Below are 16836 nucleotides of genomic sequence, written 5' to 3' on the forward strand. Positions count from 1 at the left end.
AGGCTAATTTCAGAGTCACACAGAAGAGCTGCCCACCTCGCCTTCTGTCCTTCCACGCACGCACGTAGGCACGTATGCACGCACGCACGCACGCACACTGAGGTCACCCATGTCTGCTGGAAGCTGAGTGAATGACCAGGAAGTGAGCAACCAACAGGAGCTGAGTGGTCCCAACCTCCTAAGAATCACAAGGAGAAGGTGCTGGAATCAAGTCCTGAGTTTCCACGGCCTGCGCCTTGCAGCTGGTGTTTACTCTCCACGCTGCAGAATCATGCTGTGCAGGAAAACCAGTGATTTGGAGTCGTAAGTTTAGATTTCACTGTAGGCTAAACCTGACCAACCGTTAGGGAAGACTTTTCCTAAGTCAGTCAGTCCGAGCTTCCCACCCGTGTGCCACACATGAGTGACAGCGATGCCACCTCACTGCTCCACTCGGCTCCCCCACACCCGGGGGCCCAGCCAGCCTGCGTGCGGCCTCAGTTCACCTCCTGATGACACGAAAAGGTTTGGGACGCATTGCCTTGGGTTAAAATTCTCGCAGAAATTCTCAACAGTTAGATTATAAGCATGTATTCGCTATTCATTGACGCAGGACCAACATTTCTTGACTGATGATGCTTGATTGTAAATCCAGTTTTGAAGAAAAAAACAAACAGCAACTTGCAGTTAGCCTCTTCACTGTTTTCCCTCCTAATTTCCACCCCAGTTAAGCCAGACTCCTGGTGACATGCTGTTCTGAGCTGTGTCTCCTCACATCCTATCTGTCTACCGACCACTATCCCTTAGAGGCTCATTCCTACTCTCTTCCACCCAGGAAAGGCCTGGCGTCTGCAGTGTCCCTCCAGCAGCTGGACCTGCCCACCCAGCAGACAGAGTCTATCCTCCAGTGCCCCGTGGTGCTGACTCAGGGCCCTAAGACCAAGGAGAGGCACCTCTTCCTCTTCAGGGACTGGCTGGTCGTCGCCAAGCAGAGGTAAGTCACACGACTGGCACTGTCTTCCTGTCTGTGAAAAGGCACTTTCTTTCTGAGTCCCCACTGCCTGAAGGCATCTCAAAGAGAGCTCCCCCTTCATTTGACAAATGAGACCATGAGACTGGAGAGGCTGCCTGCCTCAGGCAACATCACAGGTGTACCAGGTCGAAAGCTAGTAGGGCGGTTAGGGTATAGGAGAGCCATCATTTAAAAAGAACTCAGTGAACGTGATCTGTTGGGTTGCTAAGAAGTGCTTAAAGTGTTCACAGCAACAAATTTGAAATCAGAAAGTTAGAAACTCAGTAATTAAGTTCATGTTAATTACCATGATAATCATATTTCTCTTTGGGGGAAATATGCAATTATACGTCTTCAACATTTCTATTAGATTAGGAGAGGCTACATCAAAAGAGGTGCAGTATTAATTTTCTGACTTGTAGGCTGAGTGCGTATCAGCAATGTGTCTTGATTTCTTTCCCATTCCCCAGAAGGAACACGTGCCTGTATGCTCCTTTGCCTCAATCTGCTCTGGGCAGAGAGGGAAGGAAAAAGACCAAGTCCCTCTACCCCACTCCTCACATGGAGCCTGTCCCTTCTCTCCTCCTCTCACCACAGTGTCTGATAGATTAGCTGCACTCGTGAGAAATGGGACCAATGGTCACCCAGCAACTAAGTAACTCTCTTCATCTCCTCTGGGAAGGGGCAGGAGGGTGCCCAAGAGGCTGGTAGTGGGTGAAGAATACCCCCGGCAGAGCCAGGAAGATGACCTGGACCAGCGGGGATAAACCACCCAGTGGGCAACACCCTGCCCCACCTTGCCACCTCCCTGCCCTACCCTCCTGTCCTTTGGTTTGAAGGGGTTCCTCTCCTCCTTCCAGATGGCCCACAAAACTTAAAGGGAATAAAAAACAACCTTTCCTGGGTAGGGAGAAGGGGAGCCCTGGCCTTGAGCAGTTTCCAAGGTGGCAGCCCAAACAAGGAATGGTGGCAGGAGCCGCTTGGCCAGGCCACCAGTTGGCTTTGGCTGCAAGAGGATATCTGATTCTGTATGAGGGACACAGCGGCCCTGAGGATGGGACCCAGGGCACCTGAGGTATGACCCCCTGACCACGAACGCACCTGAGCTCCAGTTCAATCCCAGGGCAGTGAGTACCTGGAGGAAAGTCACCTCGGAGCCTGCTCATTTGCCTTCTGGAAATGAGCTGTGCCTGCCGGCTTCTGCATCTTTTATTGCCACAGCAGAAATTCAGAGAGCACAAGACTCAAGTGTGTTACTGGGCCCGAGTGCCTGGGTAACACCCACCTCACTTTCGGAACTGAGCACCTGCCAGGCACATCATGCGTGTCAGCTGGCTTAATCCTCCCAACCCATTTCACAGATGAGGAAGGTAAAGCTCAGAGAGACTAAGTGCTTGTCACAAGTCCCCCGAGAGGAAGTAGCAGAAGCAAGCCTAACACTTGCACCCCATTTCTCAGAGGGCAGCACCCGGATCCTGGGGGGAAGCTCTCTGACTTGAGCTGCACTTCCCAGGGGCACATGCACATCAAATAGGATTCCACGGATTTTTCAGAAAGAAAAGGGTTCGGGGGATGTGTGACAGCCTTCCGCAAATTCCACACTGGCAAAGGAAAGTTGGGATGGGGCTGCTGAACATAGACCTTAGAGACTTGTGGGATCATTCTTCAGGGAAAGCGTGGGTCCCCAGGGGGAAGTTCTGACGTCCACAGTCAGCTCAGGGTCTTCATGCAAAGTGCAGGCCAGAGCCGTGGAAAAGATTTGAGAGACCCTGGGTCACCTGTGCCGCAGTGGAGGGAAAGACCCTCCTTTGCATGGATGATGACTGGGTGGGGGCGGGGGGTAGGGGCATTGTACTTCTGTCTTATAAGAAGAAAAGCATTTGCAAATTTTTTATACTTTCATTTAATTTCCCTTGAAAAGTTCTATTTTAAGCTTTGGGGGAAAACGTGCCCGTTTTAAAGAGCTTCTCACACCTACCCACCATGATTAATTTTCTTAGATGCTTAGAGATTTCAAAGAATTCAAAACGTATGTGGCATCCTCCCCTCATATTCCTCCCCAGGGAAGTGTTGTTTTCAGAGCCCTGAGAAATCCCCCGAGGCACAAACAGCAGCTGGGGAAGTCCTGCCCAGCACATCCCGAGAAAGTGAAGCGGCCCCTTCCTGCCTGGTCCGCACAGAGCGCTGTGCAGGCTGCTGAATCATTCCTCGCTTTCATTCAAACAAACACCTCAAGTCCTTCCTCAAAAGTCCTTCCTCGCTCCTGCCCGCAGTCAGGGAGAAACCCCGAAGATGCGCACGGGGTGTGGGCATCTGTTCACAAGGACAGTCCGCCACACGGGCTCTGCACCAAGAGGGGCGCTGTGGATCGGCTGCAGGCACCTGGTCACAGCATCCTGAGACCTTGCCAAACCCAACCACGTGGCCTCCCCGGCTGCAGGGCTGCAGCCAAGCCCGGACCTGAGCCTTCACACACTGCTTAGAAAGGGTGACACAGGAACCCTCTTCCTCTTCCCAAAGGAGTCAGGCTGACAGCAGTTGCTGAGTAGGTGGATCAGATGTCCACACACTCCCATGGCCCAGCCCTCAAACCCACTGCGTCGTCTCCTCTAATGGACCTTGTGCTTCTGTCCCAGCTGTTCCTGCCACCTGGGAGGCTGCACCCCTCTTCCCGTGGCCAGCTCTAACCCAGGCTTAGGGACACAGCTCTGTGCACAATCAAAGCATATGCTCTGGAACTGCACTGTTCTATATGCCTCAGTTTTCTCATCTGTAAAGTGGGGATAAAAATAGCACCTCCCTCATAGAGTAGCTTGGGGTGGGGATCTAAAGGGTGGCTACATGTACAGAGCTTAGAATGGGCCTGGCACTCATGTTAAGCCAGAAGTCCCCAATCTTTTTGGCACCAGGGGCTGATTTTGTGGGAATGGTTTCAGGATGATTCTCATAAGGAACGCACACAACCTGGATGGCTCGTAAGCCCGGTTCACAGTAGGGTTTGCGCTCCTTTGAGAATCTAATGCCCCCGCTGATTTGACAGGAGGCGGGGCTCGGGCAGCAGCTGTAAATACAGATGCAGCTTTAGTCGCCAGCCACTCACCTCCTGCCATGTGGCCACGGACAGGTAGTGATCCATGACCCAGGGGACGGGGACCCCTGTGTAAAGCATTTGCTATGAAGAACAGTCACTTTCTCAAGTGCTTTCCAGGAAGGACTCTGAGGCCCCACCTTTGGCCCAGAGAGAGCAGAGAAGAAAGCTCATAGCTCTCACTAGCCTGGAAGTGAATTGTTAATAATTAATAATTAACTAACTAGTCACTACTGGCATTGTAGAGGGTGTGCTCTGCCTGAGTCATTCTGCTGTGTCTGGTGGTGATAGAGTCCAAGCTCTCAGGCTCTTTATAATTTGATAGGAGAGGTACGGTGGACAGAAGGGAAGGAATGATGACTGATTCTTGAGTCTGCTTTAGTTTGGATTGTTGTTTTTAATTCAAAGAGTGCAACTCCTCTATGTTTGGAAAATGTAGTCAATTTATCTAATTTAGTTTAGAGCAGAATGTTCTACTAAGTTTTTAGGATATAGTTGGTACCATGTTCAACTATGCATAATGAGCTATTTTAAAGAAATTTTACTATATTTTTACAGGGTTTGATATCTGATTTTTAGAACCGTGAGCCGCATGGTTACTTTCCGATCAGTGTGATTAGCATCAGTGAGTGAAAATCTATAACAGTCTATTGCAATCTATTGGCAAGAACACGCCCTTTGCCTCCACAGCCAAAGGGAAATGTTTTCAGTTGCATTTTACTATAAATAGTGTGAGACACAAAGAAGTTAAGTGTATTTCATAACATGCCCAGTTGTTTTGAAATGTCCTTAACCCAGAGCAATAGCAGTTCACGGTTGGTAATAACCACCCCCAGGACTGGCTGCAGAGCCTGGGGTGAAATGAAAATGTGGGGTGCTCGGTTCAAAGAGCAGAAAATGAAGCCTAGCACAGGGGTCTTCTGAGCACGGGGTCACCACACAGGCCACGTTTGTTCGTGGGGCTGGCTCTGGCTGTCCCCCTTATGGAGTTGATGTATTTTAATATTGACGTTAATGTATTAACACACTTAAGGTGCTTCCAAGCTCAAGGCCTTTACTTGACATATTTACAAGCATTTACCAATACCTAACAGGATTTCCCTGTAGCTCAAACGGTAAAGAATCTGCCTGCAATGCAGGGGACCAGGGTTCGATCCCTGGGTTGGGAAGATCCTCGGGAGAAGGTTATGGCAGCCCACTCCAGTCTTCTTGCCTGGAGAATCCCATGGCTAGAGCAGCCTGGTGGGCTACAGTCCATGGGGTCACAAAGAGTCAGACACGACTGAAACGACTTAGCACACAAGGACCCAACGTGCTGAGTGTTTCGAACATAGTATGTGCTTGCTTTGGGGCTTCCCCTGTGGCTCAGCTGGTAAAGAATCTGCCTGCAATGCGGGAGACCTGGGTTCGATTCCTAGGTTGGGAAGATCCCCTGGAGAAATGAAAGGCTACCCACTCCAGTATTCTGGCCTGGAGAATTCCACGGACTGTATAGTCCATGGGGTTGCAAAGAGTCAGACACGACTGAGTGACTTTCACTTCCTGCCAGTCATTGTACTGAGTCCTTCACTTCGAGTAACTCACTTCATTCTCAAAAAATTCCTATCAGATAGGAACTGACATCTTGTCACTCATCACTGTCTGTTCGTAGAAGGGAATCAACAAGTCCAGCCTGCACATGAAAGGAGAAAAATTAAACTTCAGCTTTTGGAGGGGGATATGCTAAAGGACTCACGAACGTGTTCATGAGAGTCATATCAACATGCAGGCTGCGGGGACTTCCCTACTGGCCAGTGGTTAAGGACCACCTTGCAAAACAGGGGATGTGAGTTCGATCCCTGTCTAGGCAACTAAGATCCCACAGGCTTCTGGGCAACTGAGCCCGCGTGCCACATCGAAGATCCCACATGCCACAACTAAGACTCAACACAGCCAAGTAAATAAATAAATATTTAAAACAAATATATAGATAGATACATTGATAGATAGATTGTGTATAAAACCATGAGATTAGTTAAAATAACCATAATAGTGAGTGTCCAGAAAAAAAGAGAAGGGGACTCAGGACTGAGCTCCGCAATGCTACAACATGCAAAGGTTCCTTTTCTGCTCTCTAGATAGGAAGCCAGGCATTTCCCAAGGTCACCAAGTCCATGGGTAATGGAGCTGGACCCAGGCCCCAGGCACTCGGGTTTCAGAGCCTGCACTCTTCACTGCTTGGCTACTCTGAAGGAAAACCACAAAAGGCCCAAGTTCAGTAAATGAACAGACGAATGGAGATCTGTAAACTGATATTTGCCATTTGGCCTGGTGTTAATGATACCCGTGAAAATTATCATTTCTTCTTGGGTTCTTGGCCTTGATGTGCCTGGCACCAGATGATGGTGCCCATCATGGAACCACTCATTGGTCGACACGTTTCTTTGCTGAGCATCTCTGTATATCAAACGCCGTTCCAGGCACTTAGGATAAAATAGACAAAAAGCCCTGCTCTTGTGGGGCTTATATTCTAGCAAGAGGAGACGGAAAGTAGACAAAACATAATAAATGATCTAGAGATTCCCTGGTGGCTCAGACAGTAAAGAGTCTGCGTGCAATGCGAGAGACCCAGGTTCAATCCCTGGGTAGAGAAGATCCCCTGGAGAAAGAAATGGCAACCCACTCCAGTATTCTTGCCTGGAAAAGCCCATGGGTGGAGGAGCCTGGTGGGCTACAGTCCATGGGGTCACAAAGAGTCAGACACAACTGAGCACCTTCACTTTCAGTATGTTGGAAAGTGGTATGTGTGAATCTCCCTGCAATTCAGGAGACCCCGGTTTAATTCCCGGGTTGGGAAGATCCCCTGGAGAAGGGATAGGCTACCCACCCCAGTATTCTTGGATTTCCCTGGTGGCTCAGATGGTAAAGAATCTGCCTGCAATGAGGGAGACCTGGGTTTGGCCCCTGGGTTGGGAAGATCCCCTAGAGGAGGGCATGGCAACCCACTCCAGTATTCTTGCCTGGAGAATTCCATGCACAGAGGAGCCTGGAGGGTCATAGTCCATGCGGTTGCAAAGAGGGACTGAGCACACACACATAAAGGCTATGGGGCTTCCCAGGTAGCACAGTGGTAAAGAACCTGCCTGCCAAGCAGGACACTCGGGTTTGATCCCTGGGTTGGGAAGATCCCTTGGAGAAGGGAATGGCAACCCACTCCAGTATTCTTGCCTGGAGAATCCCATGGACAGAGGATTGTCCTTGTGGGGTTGCAAAGAGTTGGACACGACTGAGTGAGTGAGCATGCATGAGTGCATAAAGGCTATAGTTAAGGCTTGTGCGGGGCTGCCCCAGTGGCTCAGCAATAAAGAATCCACTTGACGATGCAGGAGACGAAAGAAACTCAGGTTCAATCCCTGGGTCAGGAAGATCCCCTGGAGGAGGGAAATGGCAACCCACTCCAGGACAAAGGAGCCTGGCGGGCTACAGTCCTTGGGGTCACAAGAGTGAGACATGACTGAAGCGACTAAGCAAGGCTTGTTCCCTGACTCTCCTTGTTGCCCCAGCTTTCAGCTTCCCTGCTGGCTACTTCTAAAGAGATGACCCTTGTCCCTCTATTGCACCCATCTCCACTTAGCCTGTGTCAAATTTAATCAACATCTGGCATTTACTTGCCCATCACTTTGCACCTCTTGGTGTGTTTAGTCACCTGCCACAGCTGTGTGTGTGTGTGTGGTCCGTGCCTGCACTTTCACACCTGCTCGGGTCACAGGGCTCAAATACTACCTCACAGGGACCGTTTGTCAAGTGAAAGATGACTCTTATTAACCTTGTTGAAAATTAAACTCTGGCTTATTTCTGGCATGTTTCCGAAAAGGAAAGCTGACGACAAGTTTCATTTTACTTATTTGGTCTGAGATCATTTTTTTCTTTGGAGAAGGCAATGGCACCCCACTCCAGTACTCTTGCCTGGAAAATCCCACGGACAGAGGAGCCTGGTAGGCTGCAGTCCATAGGGTCGCTGGGAGTAGGACACGACTGAGCGACTTCCCTTTCACTTTTCACTTTCATGCCTTGGAGAAGGAAATGGCAACCCACTCCAGTGTTCTTGCCTGGAGAATCCCCGGGACGGGGGAGCCTGGGGGGCTGCAGTCTGTGGGGTCGCACAGAGTCGGACACGACTGAAGCGACTTAGCAGCAGCAGCAGCATTTTTTTCTTGGGGTCTTCGGCTTCACTGAAAGAGAGATTTCCATCCATAGGAAGAGGAGATGATCCTCATGGCTTAAGTGAACCCTGGTGAGGGGAAAAAAAAAATGTTAGGAAAATTGTTTATATAATCTTTCTAAGTGTTTCTGATATGAGTGGTGTTCTCCATTTTAACTATCAGAAACTCTGGTATGACTGTTTGCGTAAAGGATCCTACCAGATAGTCTCCATCTCTGACTGGGGGGCTCTGTCTTGAGGAACTGGCCTGGATTCATGATCAGTACAGGGTGTCTGGGTTTCTTTTCACAAGAGGGTCAGTCCCAAGCTGAAAAAAACTCAGCCTGCTGGGAAGAGGCAATTAGGGAGCCAGGGCATGACCCAGAGGGTTGGACACAGACTAAAAACCCAACCCTGGCTGAGCAGTTACAGTGAGATGAACTCTACAGCCTTTATAGAGCACCTAATTTTATCTTTACAGCCACCCTGTACCTCAGGAGCTGGATTAGTCAGCTAATGCCACAGAAATGACACAGAACAGATCATCTCAAAATGCGATAGCTTACAAAAACAAGTGTTTGCTTCTTGCTCATACAGCTGTAAGTCACCTAGCATTTGAAGGCTGCAGCCAGGCTCAGCTGAGTGTGGGTGCCCGCCACAGGTTAAGTTCACGCCATCCCCAGTGTCTCTTCTTCCGGGACACTCAGAGCTTGTGCTTCTAGTGGTAACGTGGAGGTGCAAGAGGGCACACCCAGTCTCACAGGCATGCTTCAGGCCTTTGCTTGCCTCTTGTACACTAACCACCTGTCCCAACAAGTCCAACGGCCAAGGCCAAAGTCAAGGGTCAGGGACAAGACACTGCCCTCCAGGAGGCCGAGTCAGGAGTGTGGATGTGTGGCACTGCTATGGGAGCGAAGACTGGGACCAATAAGCAAATCCAGCATGGGTGTTACAGTCGTCTTAGGGATGAGGCTATACCAGGGGAGGGTGGGAGGCTTGCCCAGTGGCCCGCTAACGTTAAGTGGGGACGCTGACATTCCAATCCAAGCAGACAAACCCCAGAGCCCACAGTTATTCAGGACAGCTCAAAGGGGACCGGGCAGATGCTCCTGTGGGGCAGGAAGGACACATTAAAGGTCAGACACAAGGTGGGAAAGTCCAGGGGAAGGAGCAGGCTAGGATCAGCCTAAGAGGACTCCCGCGCATGCCCGTCTTGTATCCACCTGTACAGATCGCTTCCCACAGGCTTGTTTGTAGAGGTGTCTCCTCTAGGCCAGGGGGTGGAATCACAAATTGGCACACTTCTATCCCCAAATAAGGAAGATACTCTCCAAATCATTTCATAATTTCAGTAGCTGTATCTCCTTATATTTTTCTATCATTTAAAATAGTATGTAATGAGTAAAACAAAACACCCCTTTATAAATAAACAGGTCGATAGATAAATAAAAGTTTAAGAATATAACTGTAGTATCTTCCTAGTGCTTGAGAATTGGTTCACGGGAAGTTTTTCTGTTACACTTTGGATATGTTTGAATTTATTTTTAAGTATATATATATATATATATATATATATGCTATATATACTTGAACATATATACATATATTTTCATCGAATTCCAAAATTTTTTCCATTTCCAAAAAGCAAATTTAAACTTTGAGAATTTTGATCAGAAGCTAAAAATCTACCTTATTGCCATGTCTAAGATAGGAATAAACTTCAGTTATTTTAAAAACTATTTTCTACTATTGTAACCAATTATTGAATGTATTGGGTCAGAAAATGATAACTTCAATATAGCTTATTTTTTAATGTTTAATAACTGCTTATCCCTGGTGGCTCAGTAGTGAAGAATCCACCTGCAATGCAGGAGATGCAGGTTCAATCTCTGGGTTGGGGCGATCCCCTGGAGTAGGAAATGGCAACCCACTCCAGTATTCTTGCCTGGGAAATCTCATGGACAAAGGAGCCTGGGAGGCTACAGTCCATGGGGTTGCAAAGAGTCAGACACATGACTTAGTGACTCAACAAGAAGAAGTTGGGCTAGAAAGTAATAAATTCAAGATAGCTTATTTTTTAATATTTAATAACTGCTTATAACAAGAACAAGGTAAGTATAAAGATTGGTGAGAGGAGTTTTTTTCCATCTAAACTTTTTAACATTTTGGTTTTCTGTTATAGCAAAGTGGCTCCAATTTGGGGCAATATTTCTTAAAGTTTCAGTGAAATACAGTCAGTTGTGTTCTTTTATCAATTGCCTTCTTATTTCTGACCAAACCGTAAGAGGCTAATAGATTGTGAAACAGCGATTCAAAGAAAGTACCATCAAAGGAGAAATGACAATCCTGTTTTAACCCCAAAATAGATCAAGTTGTGACTCCTTCACATAGAGGTGACGCAACACTACTGCTTTCATGGAAACAAGGGATTCCCATGACTGACGCGGTTGCGCGGTTGGCATACGCCTCTCGTTCATTGTGAAACGTCTACCTTCATTTCTATCCAGCTGCAGATAATTGCACATACTCATTTTGTCTTTGTTTTCAAAATCTTTAAATATAACTCTAGTAAAATTTCCAACCATATTATTAAGATAAATTTGCTATTTAAAAATGGGATTTCTTGTTTCATTATTAGATATAAAATTTTTAAACTAGTTCATGTTATATAATATTTTATATCTTGTGTGTGTGTTTTACTCGCTTCAGTCTTGTCCGACTGTTTGTGACCCCGTGGACTATAGCCCACCAGGCTCCTCTGCCCATGGAATTCTCCAGGCAAGAATACTGGAGCGGGTTGCCATTCCCTTCTCCAGGGGATCTTCCCAACCCAGGGATTGAACCCCAGTCTCCTGCATTGCAGACAGATTCTTTACCGTCTGAGCCACCAGGGAAGCCCCTTTACATCTTAAATGTGATTATTAGAAAATAATGCTCACAATACATCAATCAAAATGTAGAAAAGCAATTTTTAAAAACATCTAAATAAGTAGAAGAATTAGAAAGTTGAGTTGGAAATAAACAGAAATTTTTAAATGTCAAAATAAAGGTAAGAAAATATCTGGTTTGCAATAGAAAATAAAAACATTAAAATATAGGAATAAATCTAAGAAAACTGCTCAAGAGAAAGTTACTGCAGTACACTCGTTACTGCAGGAGCAAAGTGGAGGCGGGAGGAAAGCTGGTGACACGTCGCATGATGGGACCCATGCTTAGAAATGTGGGTCCCGGGGCAGCTCTGATGGGAACCACCTGGTGATATAATTCAGCAAGCTGAGTGTGCCTTCTCCATCTGGGCGGTAAGCTTCCGTCTCTGCAAGTTACCTAGCAATGCTTCGCATTGTCACAGACCATCGTGCCCGATGCTGATACGTGTGTATAGATTTACTATCAGTAGTTTCCAGTTTTCTCATTTTCACAGAAATAAAATTTTCCTCAACTGTGCTAGTTAACAATGAATCCAATTGAAATCACTTTACTAAAAATCCCATCCTTAAAAATTTTTGTTTTCTAATGTTACATGGAATGTCAAACCCCTTTCTGTAAAATGTATAGCTAGTAGGGTAAAAAATAATAATAATAATAATAGGCTATTTTCTTTCCTGCCACTGTGCAGTGACATTCTTTGCAGGAGCCTCGTCATGTTCCAGTTTGGTGCTTGGAGGTCATTATCCAACATAATTTGCTTTGTCCTCTTTTCTTGGGAGATGAGTGCTGAGCCAGCAGGGTGGGCTTGCCTCCTTTGAGTGAGGCTGCTGGGTTTGGTGGTGGGCGGCATGGAGTTCTGAAGCGAGTGGCGGCTCTGGAGACAGTTTCAGTCCCTCTCGGGTCATTTCTGGGCTCTGTCGTCCTGGGTTCCCTCACCTGCAAGATGACGTAATCAAGCTCCCTGCCTGCCAAGTCGCTTCAGTCATGTCCGACTCTGTGCGACCCCATGGACTGCAGCCTACCAGGCTTCTCTGTCCATGGGATTCTCCAGGCAAGAACTCTGGAGTGGGTTGCCATTTCCTTCTCCATCAAGCTCCCTGGTAGACTCTTAATAAAGATGTGATGCTACTATGTCACCTCCTTGGCGCTCAACAGATACTAGTTTTTTTCCTTAACTATTGCTGGAAAAATGGGACTTCCCTGGTGGCTCAATGGTAAAGAATCTGACTGCCAGTGCAGGGGACATGGGTTCAATCCCTGGTCAGGGAAGATCCCATGTATTGCGGAGCAACCAAGCCCTTGTGCCACAACTATTGAGGCTGTGCTCTGAAGCCCAGGAGCCACAGCTACTGAGCCCTAGTGCCCTAGAGCCCGAGCTCCAAACAGGAGAGGCCACCACCATGAGAAACCCACGCACCACAACTAGCAAAAAGCCCAGGCAGCAACAAAGACCCAGTACAGCCAAACATAAATAAATAAAATTATAAAAAATGGGATGAATTTGTAGAATAGTGTGTGGAGGATTTAAGTATGAATACTTCTGAAATCTTGTAAATTTGGTTTGTTTGTTTTTTTCTTAAGTCATGGAATCCCTTGTCCCAGGTCTATTTTTCACGGGAATTTGTGAGTGTAATATGGGCTTCCCTCATAGCTCAGTTAGTAAAGAATCCACCTGCAATACAGGAGACCCGGGTTTGACCCCTGGGTTGCGAAGATCCCCTGGAGAAGGGATAGGCTACCCACTCCAGTATTCTTGGGCTTCCCTGGCGGCTCAGCTGGGTAAAGAATCTGCCTGCAATGCAGGAGACCTGGGTTCAATCCCTGGGTTGGGAAGATCCCCTGGGGAAGGGAAAGGCTACCCACTCCAGTATTCTGGCGTGGAAAATTCCATGGACTGTATAGTCCATGGGGTTGCAAAGAGTCAAACAAGACTGAGCGACTTTCACTTCCCTTCACTTCTGAATGTAAGGATAAGGGAAAGCTAAAGGGTGGACACCCCCATCACAGAGTGGGGACCAGGAGAGCAGCCCCAGGGGGTCAGCACCGAGGGCCCCCCACTCCCCTTCCCTCTTTCTTGAGTCTCTGTGGTACTGTTGGCAACAGGAATGAGGCATGAGGGTTATGTTTTTTAACAGGAAAGGAAAAACAACAAGACCCTTAAGAGTGTGTCTTCCTTTTTGATGGAGACCATTATGCTAACCATTTGAGCCAGAAGAGAAAGTCAGAAGGTCTCTTCCTTTCTGTTTGCACCGCAGCACTTGGTGCAGAGGGGACTCCCCCGTGACCAGTCTCCTGGGCAGGCCACCTTCCCACTGGCGGATGTGGGCAGTTACGTAGCCCAGCGTCACAGAGGGACCACCTCCTGTGATGCACAGGGTGGGACAGGCCGTGAATTGAGATGGAGTGGGGGCAGGGGTGGGGAAGGAAGACGGGCTATTTAAAGTGTCTTTCGGGCTTGGTGTGTCCCGTACGCACCAGTAGAGCGTGACCTGAATGGCCTCTGCCAGGTGTCCAGTCCTGTGCTGCATTGACCCCGGTCCAGCTTCTGTTCTCTTGACCCAATGGACACTCGCTGCCCACCTCCACCTCCAGAGAGAAATTAAAACAGACAAACTCCTTCCGCAGAGAGAAATCTCTGCTGGGCCACGAAACCTTCCAGGTGCCTTCCAGTGCCCAGATGCCACTGCTCCTGAGTTCGCTCGCTGTGGATTGAAGGATGCAATAAGAGCTAACATTCTACTGTTTTGATTCTCTGCCAGGCACTGGGCTAACGTTTTTTTATATTATTTATGTAATTTGATCCACGTAGCAGCCCACCACTGGTACGTTTATTCTCACTTTGAAGGTAGGGTAGCTGATGCTCGGGTGGCTGACTTCCTTGCCTGGAACGACAGCTTGGGGAAGCAGTGAAGTGCGGATTTGAAGCGGGGTTTGCCCACAACCAAGCCTGTGCTTTGAATGGCTCCATGGGGGCGGCGTAGGTCTGGGCCCAGGTGTGTTGTCACTAGTTAATTTAGGCTTTCTTGATACACTAGCGAAAAAAATTGCAAAAAAAATTTACGGGAAAACTATGAACACTTGGTCACAGGAGGCTATAACCCAGTTTTACCAAGGGAATCTGGCTACAGAGGCCATCTAAACTTGCCTTCCCCTCCTCCTCATTCTAGAGCCCACGGGTTCTCTAGTAGCATCGTTGAATTCTTGGCAATTCAAAGGTCCTGGAAGAGCATCCATCTTTTAATTGTTCCGGGTTAATATTTACACATTGCAGGTCTCTGTTTATTTTTACTAAGTGCCAAGTATTTTTATTTTCTGCCAAACTACGAGCCTCAGAATGCTGTACTCTGTAACCCCAGGGAAGACCCAGAGCATGGCCAGAAGGAGGGGAAAGGCAAAGCAAGGGCCATGCCATCTTTGCCGGTTGAATCCCATTGTCTCTGCAAGAACTTCAGCTTCCTCTACCAGTATTCACTGGAGTGAGTTTGACTTGCAAACTTATACCAAGCCGACAAATAATAGAAGTGAGCAAATGAAATAATAGAGGAACTTGAAACTCTTCATCCTCCACTTAGATCATGCCTCTCCTGGACACTCATTTAGAGTATGTGTACTGACTCAGCGGTAAAGAATCCACCTGCCGATGCAGGAGACTTGAGTCTGATCCCTGAGTTGGAAAGATCCCCTGAAGAAGGAAATGGCCACCCACTCCAGTATTCGTGCCTAGAGAATCCCATGGATAGAGGAGCCTGGCGGGCTACAGCCCATGGGGTCGCAGAAGAGTCCCCCATGACCTAGTGACTAAGCAACAATACACACAAAGTCAAGACAGAGGCTCCTCTTCAGGGAGGGGCTGAATAGTGTGGCTCAGACAAGAGCAAAATGTCCTCCTTTCCTTTGTGACTGTGTGTGTGTGCTCAGTCACTCAGTTGTGTCTGACTCTTGGAACCGCACGAACCATAACCTTCCAGGCTCCTCTGTCCATGGGATTCTCCAGGCAAGAATACTGGAATGGGTTGCCATTTCCTCCTTCAAGGGATTTTCCCCACCCAGGGATCGAACCCACGTCTCCTGCATCGCAGGCAGATTCTTTACCCCTGAGCCTCCTGGAATGCCCCCTTCTTCACTTCCTTCCCCCCAAATCCATTCAGTGCTCCAAACCATGAAACCAACCGCTGCCTGGTCTCCCTTGTCTGCCCAGCCCCATCTCATCCTCCAGACCTTGAAGACTGATCCCAACACAGCTCCTCACTCACCTCTCTCCCATCATTTCCAAACCTCAGTGTCAGACATCTGAGCTAATTAAACCACCAATCACATCACACCACTCCTGCCGAAAGCCCAGCACCTCCGTGTGGCCTTAAGGACACTCTGCTCTCCCGTCTGATGGCCTCTGCCTGTCCGCCCCCACCCCACTGTTTCGGGATACTTAGAGTTTCCAAAACACCCCGTGACTCCCATTCCCGGGCCTTTATCCTTGCTGACTGCTCCACCACAAGTCCCCTCGTCTTCCTGTAATTGTGCTGGACCACAGGCACCTCCTTGGTGGGGTGAGCGTTAGTCGTCCTGGACCCCCCAAAGCAGAAGCTCAGCAGAAGCTCCCCCCACCCCCAGATAAATAGAGAAGTGCCCACCCAGTAGGAGGATTTGGGAGTGTCAGTCTCTCAGTCGTGTCCAACTCTGCGACCCATGGACTGTAGCCCACCAGGCTCTTCTGCCCATGGGATTTCCCAGGCAAGAATACTGGGGTGGGTTGCCATTCCCTTCTCCAGGGGATCTTTCCCACCCAGGGATCCAACCCAGGTCTTCTGCATGGCAGGCAGATTCTTTACCATCTGAGCTACAGGGAAGTCCCTATCCCACGAAGTCTCTTTTCAGCCAGAACATTTCAGAACGGCAGTACAGGGCAGTGCCATGATCAAGGGCAGCATCATGGTCAAGGGCAGAAGCTGGACCCAAGTTCGGCCCCAACTCTGCCCAGGGAGCTCCTCGGCAGAATGTGGGGAGTAACAGAACCACAGCACAGAGTGGCAGGAAGGTTAGGAGAGACGGCTGTGCCAGAACAGTGGGGAAAACGCCTGGATCCATGTGGCTCTTATTTTATTTCTTTATTTCCCCTTAATCTCTCTCAAATCAAAATCCAGCTTGAGAAGTGCTTTCCTTTTCCCTGGGAAGAAGCCAGATGTCCGCTTCCCCAGGGGAACAGGCTTAATGACAGAGAGATGGGCGTTTGGTCCGGAGGGTCAGAGGGTGGGCGGCCACAGAGTGGTGGGCTCTGCATTCTGAAGGCCTGGAAAACCCATGGTTTACCACGGAAACCATGACAGGACTTTAGATTAACACCCGCCCTCCCTTCCTCCCCCGGGGCCCCCTCGAGTGAAAGGACAGAGGCTCCCAGCACCCTCGGAGAGAAGCCCACTCTGTGGTTTGGCTTTTCCTGTCCTCCCACTCGCTGCAGAGTGGGCCGAGCTGCTGTTGCTCAGGGACCACTTCCCTCAGAGCTCTCAGGCAGCAGAACCTGCAAGGCCAGCGCCTCTGACGGGGCCCCTGAGGCCCAGCAGAAGCCAAAGACACTTTCTGTGTCCGCCAACACCGCTCCCTTCTCTTCTGAGTCCAGGAATCTCACCTCCAGTTGCTTTTGAGAAAAAAAAA

At 48.6% G+C, this 16836-nt stretch overlaps 1 protein-coding gene across 1 annotated transcript in view; it reads left to right on the forward strand.

Moving 5' to 3' along the window:
* The window catches only part of LOC112587328 (rho GTPase-activating protein 20), a 46958-nt gene that overhangs the window by 20393 nt on the left and 9729 nt on the right, over positions 1 to 16836 (forward strand). The window contains exon 3 of the mRNA XM_025294325.3: positions 815 to 973. Within this exon, the coding sequence (XP_025150110.3) occupies positions 815 to 973 (159 nt within the window). The remainder of the gene's footprint in view (positions 1 to 814; positions 974 to 16836) is intronic.

This window comes from Bubalus bubalis, chromosome 10, assembly GCF_019923935.1.
Source record: "Bubalus bubalis isolate 160015118507 breed Murrah chromosome 10, NDDB_SH_1, whole genome shotgun sequence".
NCBI classification, from domain to species: domain Eukaryota; kingdom Metazoa; phylum Chordata; class Mammalia; order Artiodactyla; family Bovidae; genus Bubalus; species Bubalus bubalis.